General features: G+C 42.6%; 1 protein-coding gene across 1 annotated transcript; it reads left to right on the top strand.

Annotated features, from left to right (window-relative positions):
* Positions 1–8133: 8133 nt before the first annotated feature.
* anapc5 (anaphase promoting complex subunit 5) lies at positions 8134–15817 on the top strand. Its single transcript, XM_070834500.1, has 17 exons — positions 8134–8663; positions 8756–8835; positions 9098–9207; positions 9294–9537; positions 9767–9833; positions 10516–10617; positions 10727–10917; positions 10996–11077; positions 11203–11295; positions 11823–12004; positions 12315–12450; positions 12622–12696; positions 13652–13773; positions 13872–13979; positions 14288–14435; positions 14603–14765; positions 14855–15817. The coding sequence occupies exons 1-17, from the start codon at positions 8466–8468 to the stop codon at positions 15073–15075; spliced, it is 2322 nt and encodes a 773-aa protein (XP_070690601.1). The 5' UTR covers positions 8134–8465; the 3' UTR covers positions 15076–15817.
* Positions 15818–16442: the final 625 nt, after the last annotated feature.

Here is a 16442-nt window from a genome sequence, read left to right as displayed (position 1 = left end):
GTTTTCTGCCTTTTGCCCTGCAACATGCAACTATATCAAATGTGAAGTAATGAACCCAAGTGTATTACATTTTAATGGTGTTATTACAGCATACGAGTACAATTAGCTCATCAGCCGAAAGAGGAGATAATTTCCAATGGCTCAGCTCCATTTAATGGCAGTCCCAGGGATGCTGGCGCAGCAGAATAAGAGCCCATACCAGAGGACTGCAACAGTGGATGACATTTAGAACCATAAACAGCTACTTATAAGTTTTGATTGTGTAGGCAATTTACCTGAAGAGCCACCGTACTTAGTAAAAAATGGTGTGAGTAAACGCTTAACAAAAAGAGCACGATTGGCCTCTTTATTCATAGAAAATATGCCAACATGGCAGGCAAAAATCACTCTTGAATTAAATTTACATTTAATGGCATAATTCACAATTTCAGCGAGCATCTCTGCGGCCGGGCTTAACTCGGACGCTGCTGCTTTATGATCTCCTGTAATGTACTATCATATAAAAAAAGGTAAGTTGGTTGAGATCAGATGATGTATGGCTTCAGCAACACCCATTCCATGACATCAATTATTCTTTGACAGTTTCACGCTTGTCGGGCCACCCATAATGATATCCGATGGGTCAACTTGAAATTGGACAGGTGAGACGGTATGTCATCCTGACATAAGGACAATGGGAGCAGCATGAGCGCTGATAGCCAGAAAAATTGATTTAGGGGCATTTTTGCCAACGTTTTTAGCAGGCGTGAAGATCATCCTTACATCGTTCCTCCAAAGGGACATTTCAGAAATGACAGATTTTCCAACAAGCTTTCTGTTCTCTATTGGAGAACGACGTTTGTAAATGGTAAAATGCTTGCCTAGTGGAAGGGACTTCAACATTAAACAGGTATATACGTAATGAATGATGTCAGCCCAGTTCAAAATAAAGGCTGAGCTAGAGGTTAGCTGAGTGAGGAGCCTGACAAAGCCTCAGCCCCTCTGAAAATAGTCATACACACTCCTGAAAGAGACTGCCATCAGTGCCTGAGTTGCCATGGCTGCGTAGCGACAATTCCTGATGTTTATTTTCCCCCACTGCTTTTAAAACTGCAAGAGAGGAGATACTAATCAGACTCAAAGCTCTTCTACTACCATGAAGAATCATGTAGCCTTTGCTGCAGCTGCCGTGCTCTTGTCACTCCTTAAAAATGATAAATGATTTTGCAATGTATTAAATAAATTACCTTGAGGGTTGGGAGACAAGCCGAGCGCAGATCTGTGGGTGGGAGCTGATAAAGGTGTCCTTGAGGTGCTTCATGCAAGAAAAATTTGCAGTGGATTAAAAATAACTACTGTAAATAGCTATGGTTTGTGGAGTTGAAAAAGCGTCCCATGATTTGGCTACAATGTCTCTTATAGCTCAGTTCCAGCAACTTCTGCCGGCGTTCCACTGCGTCTAATGCTTCTCCTCCATCTCCTGCAGACGTGGAGTTAGCGTTAGCTCATCTAGCTGTATTAGGTTAAGTGAGAGATGACAAGTGGTGTCACTGCAAGAAAACGAACATCCTTCTTCGACTGTAACTCACTGTGTGTTCATTTTTTCTCAAGCACTGTCTCGTGGCTCTAGATAAATCCATAAAGGTGTTCTGATGGAAAAACAAAAAAAAAACACAATCTACATGGATGAGTAGGTATGGCATATGTGATACAGATTACACTCGTGAGAAAGAGAGGGCTGGATTCCCACACACAGTCAGCACTGAGTTTAGTGATTTTGCACTAATTGTGTGTGTATGTGTGTGTGTGTGCATATTACATACAGATACCCAGCTGCTACACGGCAGTAATGAACATGTAAACATGTAGAACTGGGTTTTCTGTGAAGTTGTAAATTACAGGAGAGCATACAAGTCTATACATTTATATTCAGTTATTTCCAGTCATCAAAAGCTCTGAAAACTCACTTTTGTCGATGAAGTTCTTATTACGAGTGACATGATCTGACGTTTCAAGGTTTTTGTATTTCTACAGTTTGCCTGTGCTCCTCTCACATGTTTGAGAGCACGTATTTCTGTGCATCAACTCTCAATCAAACCTGATCAAACTGCACCTACACAGTGCCGATGAAGCAGATGAGCTTTTATTCATTTTGAGGGTAAATCCTTAAACTTTGATGGTTGCTCATTTAGTCAAAAATACTTAACGTGCTAAAGAAACACTTGACATTTGAAGTCAAGGGCTGAGGGGCTTCAAGAATTGTTGCTGTTTTTTCATGGAGAATCTAATAATCAGCTTATAAACTCTGCAACTACCAAAAATACTTCTAACAATTCCTGCTTCTTTCTTGAAAACTCAGAAATGTGTGGGCACTTTCTAACATTGTCTACCTCTCCTATATAATTAGTGCCAAAGTTATTTCCATGAAACATCCAGGGAAACTGCCAGTAAATTGCAGTAAATCCTTACCCAAATCCTTACAACCAAATCAAATTACACCATGTTAAAGACATCCTTCCGATGGCAGCCCACTAAAAATGTACCTATCTGTTTTTAAAATGAGTTTTTATACACTTAATGCTCAAAAAGCCAACATTTGGTGCCCCCTTATGCAAAATAGTGTTTAAAGATGACTGCATTTTCTTCTACTTCATTTTATTCCGTTTCTATTTCCTCTATTTTATGACAATAGTTAACATGTCACATCAAATCAGCCAATAAAACCTCATTCCTCTTGCTTTAAGCCAACTAACCATAATGTCCAATAATCTATAGTTGAAGATCTTTGTACATGTATTGTGTCAAGGCTTTTTGGTTTATGGCTCTGTCACGAACAGCAGCAACAGTTTCGAGATATTTTTGTGGCATAAAAACACCCACTCATAGGCAGACCCACACAAACGCACGCACAGATACACAAACAAGCACAAATAAACAGGCTCAGCAAACCAAACACATTTCCCAGAGAAGGAAATCCACAAACACACACAGGCAACTGACATGTTTCGCTCTGTGGATCCGTCTGATGTAATAAAAATCGGTCCAAATGCACTGTCACAGACTTCACTCCGCTCTTCACGCATGTGCTATACTCTTTAAAATTCTAGCACTGTGGACAATACTTCAGCACCGCAGCTAGAGGAAGTCAAGGAAGTGTTCAAGGTCCATTGAAGAAGAGACTGAAAAGCTGAAAAGAGGCTTAACTGGGCGGTTATATTCGTGGAGAGGTGGGTGTCACTTAACGGTCCAACGAGCTGTGTGTCCTCTCGCTTTAGGTCAATAAGCTTCTGGTCAGTTTTGTGTCTCTTTCCAAATCCATTAAGTCCTCATGACTCCCTCATGTTTCCTTTTCGTTCTTACCCGTGTTCTGGTTGGGTGGAAACAACACAACATGAAGGAAACAAGCACAGATGTAAAAATAGCCCAGAATGTGGATATCTGCAAAGCACATGCATAAGAAAGTTAATAAATGTAGAAGTGGTCTTAATTCCTCCAACTCACATATGATATAAATTACAGTTATAAAAGGTGATATTCGCTCTGGAGCCCGTGGAATATATTTTCATTCACTATCCTCAATGCGTTATTAATGTACAAGTGAAACACCCTCCAGGAATCACAGAGGGCATGATCATATCTTAGATGAGAAAAGGGGGAGAGAGAAAGTTGCAATAAAAGCAAAGTAAATCCCTCTGATACCATTTGGCAGACGGTTGCTTGATATACCTCAGGCTGGATATTAAAAATCTCAGATGGGCTGTCCAGCTGACAACTTAATCCATTTAGAGACACTGAGTAAGCAGCAGGAAGCTGAGTCAGGGTCAGTGTACACAGAGGTCTGTCATTTCTCACACGAGGCACAATAAGTTTATCTCTGGTAATCTATTCCTAAAGAGACGCGGGAGGAGAATGCAATCATCGTAATGATTAAAAGGAGTCACACCATGAAAGCCCATTCAGACTGAGGTTACATGTGATATACAGCCTATAAAAAAAAGACTGACTTGATGTGAGAATATGTTGTGCATTATCCTTGAAATGTAAAGGGTAGAGAAAATTACCTTTTGAAAACAGAGCAGTTCCATAATATGTTAATTAATAAGGCCATGTTCCAAGGTAGAACGACATTGGCTGGGGGCATGGCGGTCTGGGGGACTTAGCATCCCCAGAAAAATGGAGAAAGAAACTTGATGCAAAAAGAAGACCGGGGCGGCTGCATTTTAGATACCACAACGAACGTATTCAGAGTCAGAAACGGCAATAATGAAGAGAGAAAAGCAATGCAGAAACTGGTGACAAGCGTGGTTTTGTAGGCTCATTAAGATGATATGTAGCCTAATTGGGACATCTAAATGGTGACATTAGAGAAATACGATCTGTATCCTCAGAATATCTCAATATAGCTTCTTCACAAAAATGTACTTTTAAATGGCGATAAACTGTATATGCACTGAGGGGACATCAGCTGAATAGCTTCTCTGTAGTGCTGATACTGTACTGGTTTTATTACTGTAGGTACTGTAAACATAAATTACGAGGTTAATTAACATTTTCCAAACATGAAACCATGAGAAGATTATTTATTAATTTGGGAAATATATATATATTACAGAAATATGTAACTAGCTTATCTTAGCTTATCTTAACTTAGCATAAAGACTGGAAACAGGAGGAAACAGCCGACCTAACTCTGTCCAAAATTAACAAAAACTAATGTTCACCGTGTTGCATTTACTCATGACGCTGGTAGACGGATTTTGTTTCCTCATTTCCAGTCTTTATGCTAAGCTAAGCTAAGCTAAGCTAAGTTAAGATAAATTAAGCTAAGTGGCTGCTAGCTGTTGCTTCATATTCATCATGCAGACATGAGTGTGGTGTCCATTTTGTCATCCAGCTCTCTGCAATAGATAGATAGATAGATAGATAGATAGATAGATAGATAGACAGATAGATAGACAGATAGATAGATAAACAGATAGATAGATAGATAGATAGATAGATAGATAGATAGATAGATAGTAAAGTTAAAGTATTTTTTTTTGTCGTTAGCTCATGAAACGTGGAAGCTAATGGCAGTCTCTCAGACTGAGGACACGACACAGAAGTTTGTTTGCTCTGATCCTTTGTGCATCAAATCCTACAAACTGTGCACTCATACAGTTGGTAATGTTATCTTAAGATGACTCATGCATTGACAGAGGCATTTACAGTTACTTCATTTAAGCTTTCCAAAGATATCAACTCTGACAGGTGTCATCGTCTACTGACTTTCACCTCAGCAAGAGAGAGAGAGAGAGAGAGAGAGGGAGGGTCAGAGACAGAGTGAGAGAGGCTGAGTGGGTGGGTGGGTGGGTGGGTGACGTTGAGGGAGGAGGGGGCCACATTGTTTGTACTGTCTCTTGTCTCCTCTCAGACCGCTTTCTGATGAGATCCAATTTTGAACAAGACTCAGGTTCAACACTGCCATCTTCTGGGTACAGTTGCCTGTTGTGCTGCCTCCATCACAAGCAGCAGGTAACTCCTTGTTGTGTTTTCACATTGCATGTGTAATCTAGGATGCCATTCACTTATTCACTTATCCCACACAACCTGTTCACGCTCCCGGCCGGTTATGACACCTCCTCTCCCCTGCCTTAAACCAATAACAAGCACATTTGTGATACAGACAGTTTAAAAGGTAGACAGATGATTGGTATTTCTACTACAGGAGTGGATTCATCCTAACTTGTTTCATTCCTGATTAAGTCATCTCTTCATGGATCATGGTTCTATGACTGCTGATGGAAAATATGCAAACGTTTGGTGAGTGTTGAACACATAAATATGATAAATAGTTATCCAACCAGCTAACTTCTGGGCTAACCAGCCATTGATGAACACTACAGGACTTTTTGTCGTATGCACTGAGCATTCAAATTCAGCAGTAATTGAGTTCATATAAAACAACAGGATACATTTTGTTTTGCATTTCTTTCAGACTGTGAATACTGTGGTATGGCATTTAAATCTATTCATTGTGAGCAGCTGCAAAAAGCTTTGTAAATGAAAAGATTTAGGAGTGATTTGGAAGAAGTGAGAAAAACTAGAAAACGTTGTGCCACATATTTGCACATGATGAACGGTTTACGCTTTAAATGAGGCGCCGAGAAACAAACAAGCCGCTTAAAAATACATAACTTCCACACCTACTGTTTGTTAATGAGAAGTGTAGGTTACACTTCAGATTAACAGCCACAACCTGTCAAGCTGTTATCAAATTCAAAGAACATATGAGAAGTTTACCACACTGTACAGGTATGTTCATAATGTAAATATATATTTATTCTCATTACAATTCCTATTTATTTACTGTTGCTTATTTTCTACTGTTGTTTATTGTATTTTTATTTAGGGTTAGGGCTAATCTAATCTAATCTAACAGGTCTCTTATTGGGACCACTACTGTACTAGTTAAAACGTCTTTGTCTAAAGCCAGAGTCAACATCCAGATATTGGCAGGTGACTGGCACTGATTTGCAGTTTTACCTGGACAGATTGTGTCAGTGGTCTTCATGGGGCTGTCTTGGGGGTCTTTATCCTCAGAGATTCACCTCGGAGCTCCTAGAGTCACAGCGCTCATCTGGATAAGAGGAGAACAGTCGCCTGATATCAGACAGAACCATCAGCTCGTTGCACTCCTTTTCCAGCCTCAGTCTGATATTGCCTCCACTCTAACTGATTTCTGTGGCAGGTGGGTTCAAAGGTCTGGCCAGGAGAACATGAGACATGATCAGAATTAACAAGAAAAGGTACAGACGGAGATAGTAGCAGTGTTGGAAGTCCAACAGCTTCAAGGTTGATGCTTAAAATATAAATACTGAACTCAGACAACACTTTGGGGCTCGGGGGTGTACATCTGGCGCTGTGACAAAATTAGGAAGCGTGTCTTAAACTTAATATAAGTCAAAGTGCTCCCACTCACCAGTGTGTCCACTTTGTGAGCCAAAAGCTGATCTGAGACCAGCTGAACTTCGCTCCACCAGCAGGTGAGCAACATATTGCAGGAGGATGTGTGAAGAAACAGACAGAGCTCTCTCCAGCACGGCTCCGTGGCCGAGGGCCTGCTCCGGTGTTCACAGGACGGTCGTCCATCTGCCAAATGAGACAACATCAGTATTATGTAGGGAAACCAACAGACCGGCCTGCAGTACTACTGTCTTTACTACTACTACTCTCTCATGTAACTGAAAAAGGTTTGATATAATTCTGTCCTTTTTGCCATTTAATGTATCTTGACATGATGCTGGATTAAACTGAGTAAAATGAGATACTTGGAATCTTATTTGCAACATTAAAATATGATGGTTGAACATGTTGGCGGGAGTCAGCTGATAGTGAGCGGTGGCCTGCTGCCATTCAGCAAAGTAGGACAAACATACGCAAAAGCAATGAACTTTTCTTCACAGTCGACTATAAAATTGCCTCTTTTAATGGACTGACTATAAATGTATCAGATTTTTCACATTTATTTATATTTAATTTTGACATTTTTGTAGATAATTATAAATCTAAATAAGTTATAGAGTCACGGTGGCTTACCTCAAACTATTTATCATCAGTTTCACTTATAGTCAGTCACTTTTGGCAGAATTTGATAAATCTTAAATTATTATAATGTATATTATATATGTATATAATGTACACCGGAAGTTCTGGTTGCCTTGACCACGGGCTGTGACCGTGTTCAGTGGTTTTAATCTCAGGTGTACGCCTCCCTCTGTTGGCCACAATGTGTAACTACAACTCGGCTATGTTGAAAAAGGTTGTTATTGTATGTATGTTATTTTTTTAATGGTAAAAACGTTTACAAAATATGGAAGTGTAGCTAAAAACTGTAACACTGGAGGGCGAGAATCACTTCTGATGGTGCAACTGACAATCACTACTCTACATACAGCCACTTCCGATGAGGATCTTCAAAATAAAGTTGGTAGTTGCTCATTTCAGAAGGCGTTTGAAAAAGGAGAAAAACGTCCCTTCAACACGTTAACTGTCATTATATTAATTTATTTTCTGTTGTTGTCTCAGCCAACGTGCGAATAAAGTTTGAGGTAAAAAGTGTGACGTATTGTCTCTCTGTGTGACGTATTTTTCAGGGGACAGAAGGAGGGCGGTTTGAAAGCAAAGAGGCAACTTTTGACAACATGTCTAAAATAAACCAAATTACCTGACAAGGGCGAAGCGAGTGTTCACCGTCAGTGAGAAATCTTCCGTGCAAGTTGACCGAGACGAGTTGTGGACGTATTATCGCCTTTTTCACAGGACTGCGCTCACGTTAAGTAAACTGGGTACGCGGGCTAGCTAACGCTAGCTAGCTAGCTAGCTGCTGGTGTCCAGCTGCCTGTGAGGCTGCTAACTGATTTAAACTTTTCTTCCCGCTAAATGTTGACCCAGTCTGCCACAACACCGGGTTCTTCCTTCTCCGGATTCTGACACAACCGGTTAAAATGGCGAGCGTGCATGAAAGTTTGTATTTCAACCCTATGATGACGAACGGAGTGGTCCATGCTAACGTGTTTGGTATCAAAGACTGGGTGACTCCGTATAAGATCTCCGTGCTGGCGCTGCTGTACGACATGACTGCGTCCAAAATTACACTGCCAGAAAGAAGACGACTGAACAAACTCATCCTACCTTTGCAGCAGGTTGGTTTTTATTGACGTAACGTTAGTGATCTTGCTCACCACTGTGCAGGAGTGGGTGCTCATCGTTGTCTTGTTTCATGCGGGGCTAACAGGGTCCAGACCTGACTCTGGGTCAGTTCCTGAAGACTGTGGAGGAGTGCTGCCCTCAGACTGCATATGCTGTCAAACTCAGGTATGCTGCTTCAGTGTGAGACACAGTCACTATATTTATCTGCCCAGCACAAAGAAACTGTGTAGGTATAGAAATCAATGCTACTGGAAGGACTACTGGTGCGTTCAAAGTCTCCTAAGTTCAGGAAATTGTACCGTCCTTTAATATAGACTTTGGGCAACGGCATCTACTGACATAATAACCAAGATACCAGACGGTATCAAAATAATATTGAACTGTTGACATGTCTAGGTGCTTATGCTGCTGTTTTTCCCCTTCTAAGGCTGCATGAAATGGCAGATGGAGAGCTGAAAGACATGGAGTACTTCTTCTCCACTCTTCCCACACCATTCACTGCTTTCGATTCTGAGGCTTATAAAACCAGCGTTGTGGGTGAGTGTCCCGCACGGTTTGTCAGTCTGATGAAATGAAAAGACTTTGCTGTAAACTATAAACTATCTCCCCTGTTTTTTTTTTAGGTCTGTTTATGAGACACATGCTTCTGGCCTACAACAAGCTGTCTTTCAGTCAGGTCTACAAGCTGTACAAGTCCCTGCAGCAGTACTACCACAGTCACTACGCAAAGTCTACTGATGGACAGGTGGGCTTGCCAGCACTGGTCGCCAACGACTCCGACATGGACCTCACCAGCACTGAGGATACTGTAGGGGACAGGATGGACAAAGAGGAGCTGGACAGTCCGCTGCATGAGTCAGAGCTTCGGTTAGTCTTAAAATTCATGTTATTGGTTTGGTGTAACATATTTTACTTTCAAGGGACAAACCCAAGTGTTTCAACCTCCCCTTGAAATAATTTTTTGCTTGTCTGCACCTGCGACTTTGTGAAATGTGTTGTGAGCGCTGTGAGAATGCCAAAACTCTGAATTACAACTTAGTAAATGAGACTTTTGCTTTGATGTTACTGTGACAAGTGTTTTTTGTCTCTATTCTAGAAATGACAACACTCCTAGCAGAGGCCCTCTGTCACAAAAACAAGCAGAGTACTTCCTTGCAAGACAGGTAAGCTTTTAAATCAAGGCTGAAGTGGATTAGCGTCATCTTGTTAAAACCAGCAGATTTGACACAATAGGTAAAAAAAAAAGAAGAACCCTCCACATCCTGTGTCAAGCCTGGACATGCCGTGGTAGCATTTATAGGGATTGTTTAGATCATTTGAAGTGGGGTTGTATGACGTACTCGTGATTAGAGTGTTACCCACAGTAGATGGCGGTCGGCACACCCTCAGTGCAGCTACATTAAGAATATTTTCTTCATTATCAGCTGTACATTGCCGTCAGACAGCCCTTTTGACAGGGAACTGAAGCTGTTCTCGCAGAAAGCAGGAGTTTTAAATGGCTGGTTCGGATCCTAACTAACGTGGTAGCTCATCAATTGAGGCAGCAGTAGCCTAGCTGCTGTTTTCTCCAGGGTAAAATGACATCCTTGTGAATGGAGACTGGTGGCTTTGAGGCCAGTAAACAGAAAGAGAGAATAGCTGATGGCAAGGTAAAGGTATTCTAAATATAGCACACATTTACACTGATATCGATTTGCCTGCTCCTCCAAACTGGGGGCTTGTTGACTGCAATCTGCTGTAGGTGGTACACTAACTGTGGATAATCACCTCAAACAGCCCCACTTCAAAATAATCTGAATCACACCTTTAAAGTCTGTTAGAGTTTTTGAAAACCTCTTTCTGCAGGCATATCTTCTGAAGAATGATGAGAACAAAGCTCTGAAGCCCGCTGCGCTACAGGAAGAGCTCAACAACATGCTGAAGTTCAACCCAGACTTTGCTGAAGCGGTAAAATCCTTCCTCTTAACTTTCCCCACTGCATTAACAAGTCTGCCAGAGGAGAGTCCAGACGGGGTGGTAGTCTTCATCAGCGCTATGATTTTTACTCTCTCCTCAGCATTACCTAAACTACCTGAACAGCATGAGAGTCCAGGACATCTTCCTCTCAGCCCACAGTCTCTTACATTATTTCGACCGCCTCATCTTGTCTGGAAATGAGGGAAAGAGCAATGGGGATGAAGGCTACGGCCGAAGTCTCCGCTACGCTGCTCTCAACCTGGCAAGCCTGCACTGTCGCTTTGGCCACTAGTGAGTAACAGAGCTGGTGGAGCCTGAATACACTGACAAGTTCCCACATAATCTGCTTTCTCTTTTCTTCTCCCTCAGTCAGCAGGCTGATCTGGCTCTACAGGAGGCTATTCGCATTGCCCAGGAGTCCAATGACCATGTGTGCTTGCAGCATTGTCTGGTAAAATACCCCTTTCTACTGGTATTATTTTGTCTGCGTGTCACTGATTAGCGGTTCGTGATGGCTGTATTTCATATGAGTATGCCTCGGTGTATCTCTCCCTCTCTGTCTGTGCCCCACATTAGAGTTGGCTCTATACCCTGGAACAGATGAGGGGATCTGACAGCACTGTGTTAACTGAGGATTCAGTGAAAATGGCTGCCCATTTCTGCCTGCCAGTGAGTGCAACATGAGCTCTTAAATAATTTGGCAGTAGTGAAAATGAAATAAAATGCATTTCTCTTTCCTTTGTTTAGTTAGCAATGATGCAGACCTGGGTAATTAGAAAATATAACAATGTAAAATTGTGAGGACCGAGCATCTGATTTAGTGTTTTGCACTTTGTGTGTAAGGGCAGCAGTCTCTGTTTTGAAGGTGAACATGTCATTTTGAGCCAAAGCAATTGTGAAAAACCAGAAGTGTTCTTCATGTAATCAAGCAGTATGTACAGCTGTGACATGGTGGGTATTAGATAAACATGTTAGTTGGCAGCAGTATTTTGGCACCCAAAATTCTGGCACATATTACATACACAGTAGAAATTGTGTCCTGACACATACTGGAATACACAGAAAGCTTGCTACACGTGTGGAAAATCAACACAGAACGTATCATTCACCATTTTAAATGGCTAAACCTGATCTTTGCATGTTGTATCTTTTGATATGCTGTCCACCACCCTGATTGATAATCCTCTCTGCCATAGTACTTGGCATCTCTGGGCATCCAGTCTTTGGTCCAGCAAGGGGCGACACAGGGAAAGACAGCCCACAAACTGATGGACGCACTGAAGGACACGGACATCCTGCACTGGAAGCACAGTCTGTCGGAGCTGATCGAGATCAGCCTGGCTCAGACTACGTCCATATGGAGGATGTACGGCAAGAGGTCAGACTCTTCGACTTGCCACTCCGACACACAGTTGTCAGGTGTTTTTACTGTTGCTGACAGCGGGCTGCATGCTAGCACACCACCTTCTCCCCACTCACATTAAATCAGCTCTGTGAAACACGGCAGAAATGTCTCGTGCTTTTATGCATCGATTAACAAGTCGGATATCTGCTGTCCAAGATAAACTTGCCACAAGCGTACATTTAAAAAGCACAAGTTAAGTTGTAAAACTACATGACTCAGAAGTGTATGAACGCCCAGTACGTCTTCTCTGAGTCCTTAATGTGGCCTCCTGTGACTTGTGCAGCACCATGGCTCTGCAGCAGGCCCAGCTGCTTCTCAACATGAGCAGTCTGGAGCCAGTCAACTTCGGGGTCCAGCAGAACAACACAGAGGCGTTCGCTGTGGCTCTCTGCCACCTGGCGGAGCTGCACGCTGAGCAGGTAACACATTTGATCCGATCCTGCCTTTCTGCTTTGTTCCCCGCTGTTGCATATCCATTAGTCATCTGGCCCAGCATTGCAGGCAGGTAATTAACATTGATCAGGTCCAGCTACTGGGTGGAGATCAACGCTTATTTCATTGTCTCATTTCTACGTGCGCTTGTGTTGCAGGGCCTGTACAGTGCAGTTTCAGAGATTCTCCTGCATCTGAAGGAACAGTTTCCTCCTCACTCACAGCACGCCAAGGTGTGTTCTCTCAACACTACTATACTAACAAAGGTATCATTCAGTCCTGTTCTGCAAAGGCAGAGTGCAGTAACTGCATCAAGAGGGAAGCTGAGAAACAAGAGGTTAACGTTTTCAGGCTGGACAGCAAACCGTAACAGACACAAGCTTGTCAAGCCTCTATTTTAGGCCTTTTGTAACCTCCAAAAATAATTGCCTAGAAACTACATGATAAAGGAAAATTGCAGATAATGCTTTCTGCCTTTTAGATGATAATCAGAGTGCAGAGGGAATGCAGCATCTCAGAAAGATGTGCTTCTCATCCGTCTTAACTAGTTTGTTTGCATTTCACAGTTCAGGGAATTTGTTTCTGTGCTAGGAGTCTGGCTGGCCATTTTCTGTTAATATTTATTTATTTATATATATGTATGTGTATATATATATATATATAAAATCAATATCATGAATTAATTCTCAGATTTAGTAACCAAACCACACTCAATCTGCACTCCTGCTTGCTTTGACTTGATATAGCTTTCTTGCTCCCTCTCTCTCTCTCCCCCCCCCTCCCTCTCTCTCTCTCTCCCTCTCCCCCCCCCCCTCTCCCTCTCTCTCTGTGGTAGACAGTGCAGCAAGTGTGACAGCACTTTTCAAATTACCAACCCAGAGAGCAGTTACTGCAGGCGGGGCAGAAATGCAGTACTGAATGCATTTTGATTAGTTTATTTAGCTTTGTTCACCACTAATCTTACATGCTGCCTCACATAAATGATACATTTCTATAGTATTGCCATTTTTGTAAGATGGAACAGATGTCATTACCTGGTCTTAAGTCAGTTTTGACCAAATGTCTGGTTTTTGGATTTTGGCTTAGTAATGCAGTAGTAAGGCAGTATTACAGTGATGAATAATTCATGAGAGGAAATGTACAAAATAATTCCAATTGTGTTTTTTGTTTTTTTTAACCTTAATTCAGCTCTGGATGCTGTGTGATTTGAAAATCCAGTTTGAGAGACATATGAACGAAGGGAAATACCATTTGGCAGAGCCGCTAGTCACAGCGATCTCTGCCCTGAACAAAACAGAAGGTCTCTACAGGTAACACCGAGGCACAGACCTCCAGTTCTAATCTTAACAACATCCATCTCGTACATGTGTAATTGGTGCTCGAGCTGTAACAGAGTGTTTGCTGGCAGGAAAGCTCAAGTTCTGAAGGCTCTCAACCGGAGCACAGAGGCGTACAGCATCCTGCAGCGGCTACAGGTGCACTGTGAGAAGACTAAATGTACAGAGGTGGTCATCAGGTAGAGACGTGTCACTTATTTCCTGATAACGATAACATTCTCTAATACCATGATTACCCTTTTATTTGATAACTAAACATAGCCTACCTTCACTTTTTCATTTGTGGCATTGAATTGACTGACCTTTTGTAGGGCTACCATGAATATTTAATGCATTATGTTCCCATTATGCAACTTTGGAGGCATCAACTGTTGTATTATAAAGTGACAAGGAAACAAAGGAATGCTGCTCCAAAAATACATCTCTTAACACAGACAGGCGAGGAAAATGTGTGTCAGTCTGGTCTGACTGTTCATGTCTCATACAGAGTTATGCTCTCCACCGCTGAGCTCCACTGGGAGTCGTCGGGCTTCTCCACAGCTCTTCCTCTCCTCTTGCAGGCCTTGGCTCTAGCTAGACAGCACCACCTGCAGTCCCTGGCCTCAGAGACCATCCTTCATCTAGCCTTCACACAGGTCAGCCTCGACAGGAAAACAGACTTCACTCAAACACAGTTACAGCCCCCATATGTGAAAACCACCAAAGTTTGTTTTTTTTGCAGTATGACAGGTGTATATGGAAAGTAAAAGCAGCACAGCATGCATTGGTTTATTTATTTCTTTGTTTCTTCTCCCTTCTACAGCTGATGTTGGGGGTTCCTGAACAGGCTCTGGGGGTTCTCCATGAAGCCATCGAGCCTGTCCTGGCCCACGGGTCAGTCATGGACAAAGGCCGAGCCATGCTGCTGACAGCCCGCTGTCAGATGGCGGTAGCAGGGTTCAGACCAAACAGACAAGGGCAAGCAGGTACCCCCCCACCCCCCCACCAAATAATGATAACCATCTCATAGTGTCACATGGCTGTTCACACACTGCTGCTCTTTGTCCCCCCGTAGATTTGCATTTGGTGGTTTCAGCTGTTGACACGCTAAGCGAGGCCGCAGCCTATTTCTCCAAGCTGAACTGTAAGGAGCGGCTGCGGGACGTCCACTACCTGCAGGCTCAGCTCCACCGCTCTCTAGGACAAACCTCACAGTGCAACAAAAGTGCCATGCTCTTCCGACTGCTGGACCAGGAGCTGCAGTCACCAGCGCCGCCGGTCTCTATGCGGCTCTAACTGCCTCCCCATCCAGCAACAAACTGGAGTTATTTTGGCCACTGAAAAGGACACAACTCCTCCACTAAACGCTGAGTTGAATCGCTGGTGCTCGCCACTAGATGGTGGTGAAGATCTGTCCAGCTCTGTTGGCTCTCAAGCATTTCATTTAGAAATATTTTGGATGAGAAGTGACTGTGGAACTCTTTGCACGCAGTGCCAGGGTAATAATTAGAGAGGACAATGTCAGCAGTCACACATAAGGCTGTGTTACCAGGAGACCAAGGCCTGCAGGTCAACCGTTTCCTCGCTCATGGTCAGGTACAGATTTGAATGATGGCCTGATGATAAATATAACGTGCAACAGTCCAGGTTTGTCAGACAGGCACGACATGTCAGCCGACTGTGTGGTAGCAACGTGAGAAGTTTATCAGGAGCTGTCACGGCCGTGCGGATCTACCCACCACTCTATGATGAATGGGGGTAATATCACAGTTAGCTACAAGATAAATGTGTTTCAGTGGCCCGGACGATTCATATTTCGCTGAAAGAATACTGATGAAGCCGAAATTGTGATCACATTTATATTGTAATAGACCCCCAATGACATAACACCAGATAATGTATCTGCATTCCACTTACGTTTGGCACGATTCGTGAGAACAATTTTGGCTGATAAAGTTGAATTCAGGTGTCCTGACAGGCCTGTAATCATTTCTTACTGCACTAAATTTCAAGAAAATAAATGACTTTCTTCATCTTATTTAGCTTTCAGTTAATTTGACCAAAAATATGGGAATACTTGTGACCTGAACCTGCAGTGGGAATATCTCTGTGGTACTCTTAAGTGTCGGTAGTATTTAAAGTTACTACTTTTCCATGACTTGAGGGGTGCGTTTGTTTTGCTTGTCCTTGCGCACAAGGTCAGGGATCTGATTGGACCTCGGGGACTATTTACAGGAAATCTGTCTCTTGTTTACCATCTGTGCCAATACCTTTAAAGTTCTTGTTGACTGAGTTTAAGTGCCATGTTTTTCTCCATGTCATTTACTGCATAAACCGATAGATTACAGTGGTGAAAGCAGGCCTGTTTTTTTATGTAAATATCTTATAATGCACACTGCTCTCACAAATGAAGTGTTTTAAATGTTGCCTGTTTGTGATGTGGTTTCAGGCACGGAGCCTGTATTTACATGTTTGTCTCGATTATGACCAACAGTAGCTAGAGCACGAGGGCCAGTTCACTGACGGTCTGCTGAAGACGAACTAATGCTTTTTAGAAAGCACTATAAAGGCTGTTAGTTGACACAGCGCAGAGTCGAACTTGTGACGTTCACTTTATGGTTTTACCCAAAGAGTCTTAATGTTGAAGGTATGACTTGGCCGCA

This window comes from Pempheris klunzingeri, chromosome 7 (assembly GCF_042242105.1).
Source record: "Pempheris klunzingeri isolate RE-2024b chromosome 7, fPemKlu1.hap1, whole genome shotgun sequence".
Classification (NCBI taxonomy): domain Eukaryota; kingdom Metazoa; phylum Chordata; class Actinopteri; order Acropomatiformes; family Pempheridae; genus Pempheris; species Pempheris klunzingeri.
The sequence above is the reverse complement of the archived record's forward strand: the minus strand, read 5'-3'. Positions and strand labels throughout refer to the sequence as shown.

Bases quoted from the DNA above. Each gene is read 5' to 3' on its own strand.
- anapc5 (XM_070834500.1), top strand. From the start codon at position 8,466: ATGGCGAGCGTGCATGAAAGTTTGTATTTCAACCCTATGATGACGAAC. The intron at 9,834-10,515 runs GTAAGCTTTTAA...CTCTTTCTGCAG, and splicing joins AGTACTTCCTTGCAAGACAG to GCATATCTTCTGAAGAATGA. The intron at 11,296-11,822 runs GTGAGTGCAACA...TCTCTGCCATAG, and splicing joins CTGCCCATTTCTGCCTGCCA to TACTTGGCATCTCTGGGCAT.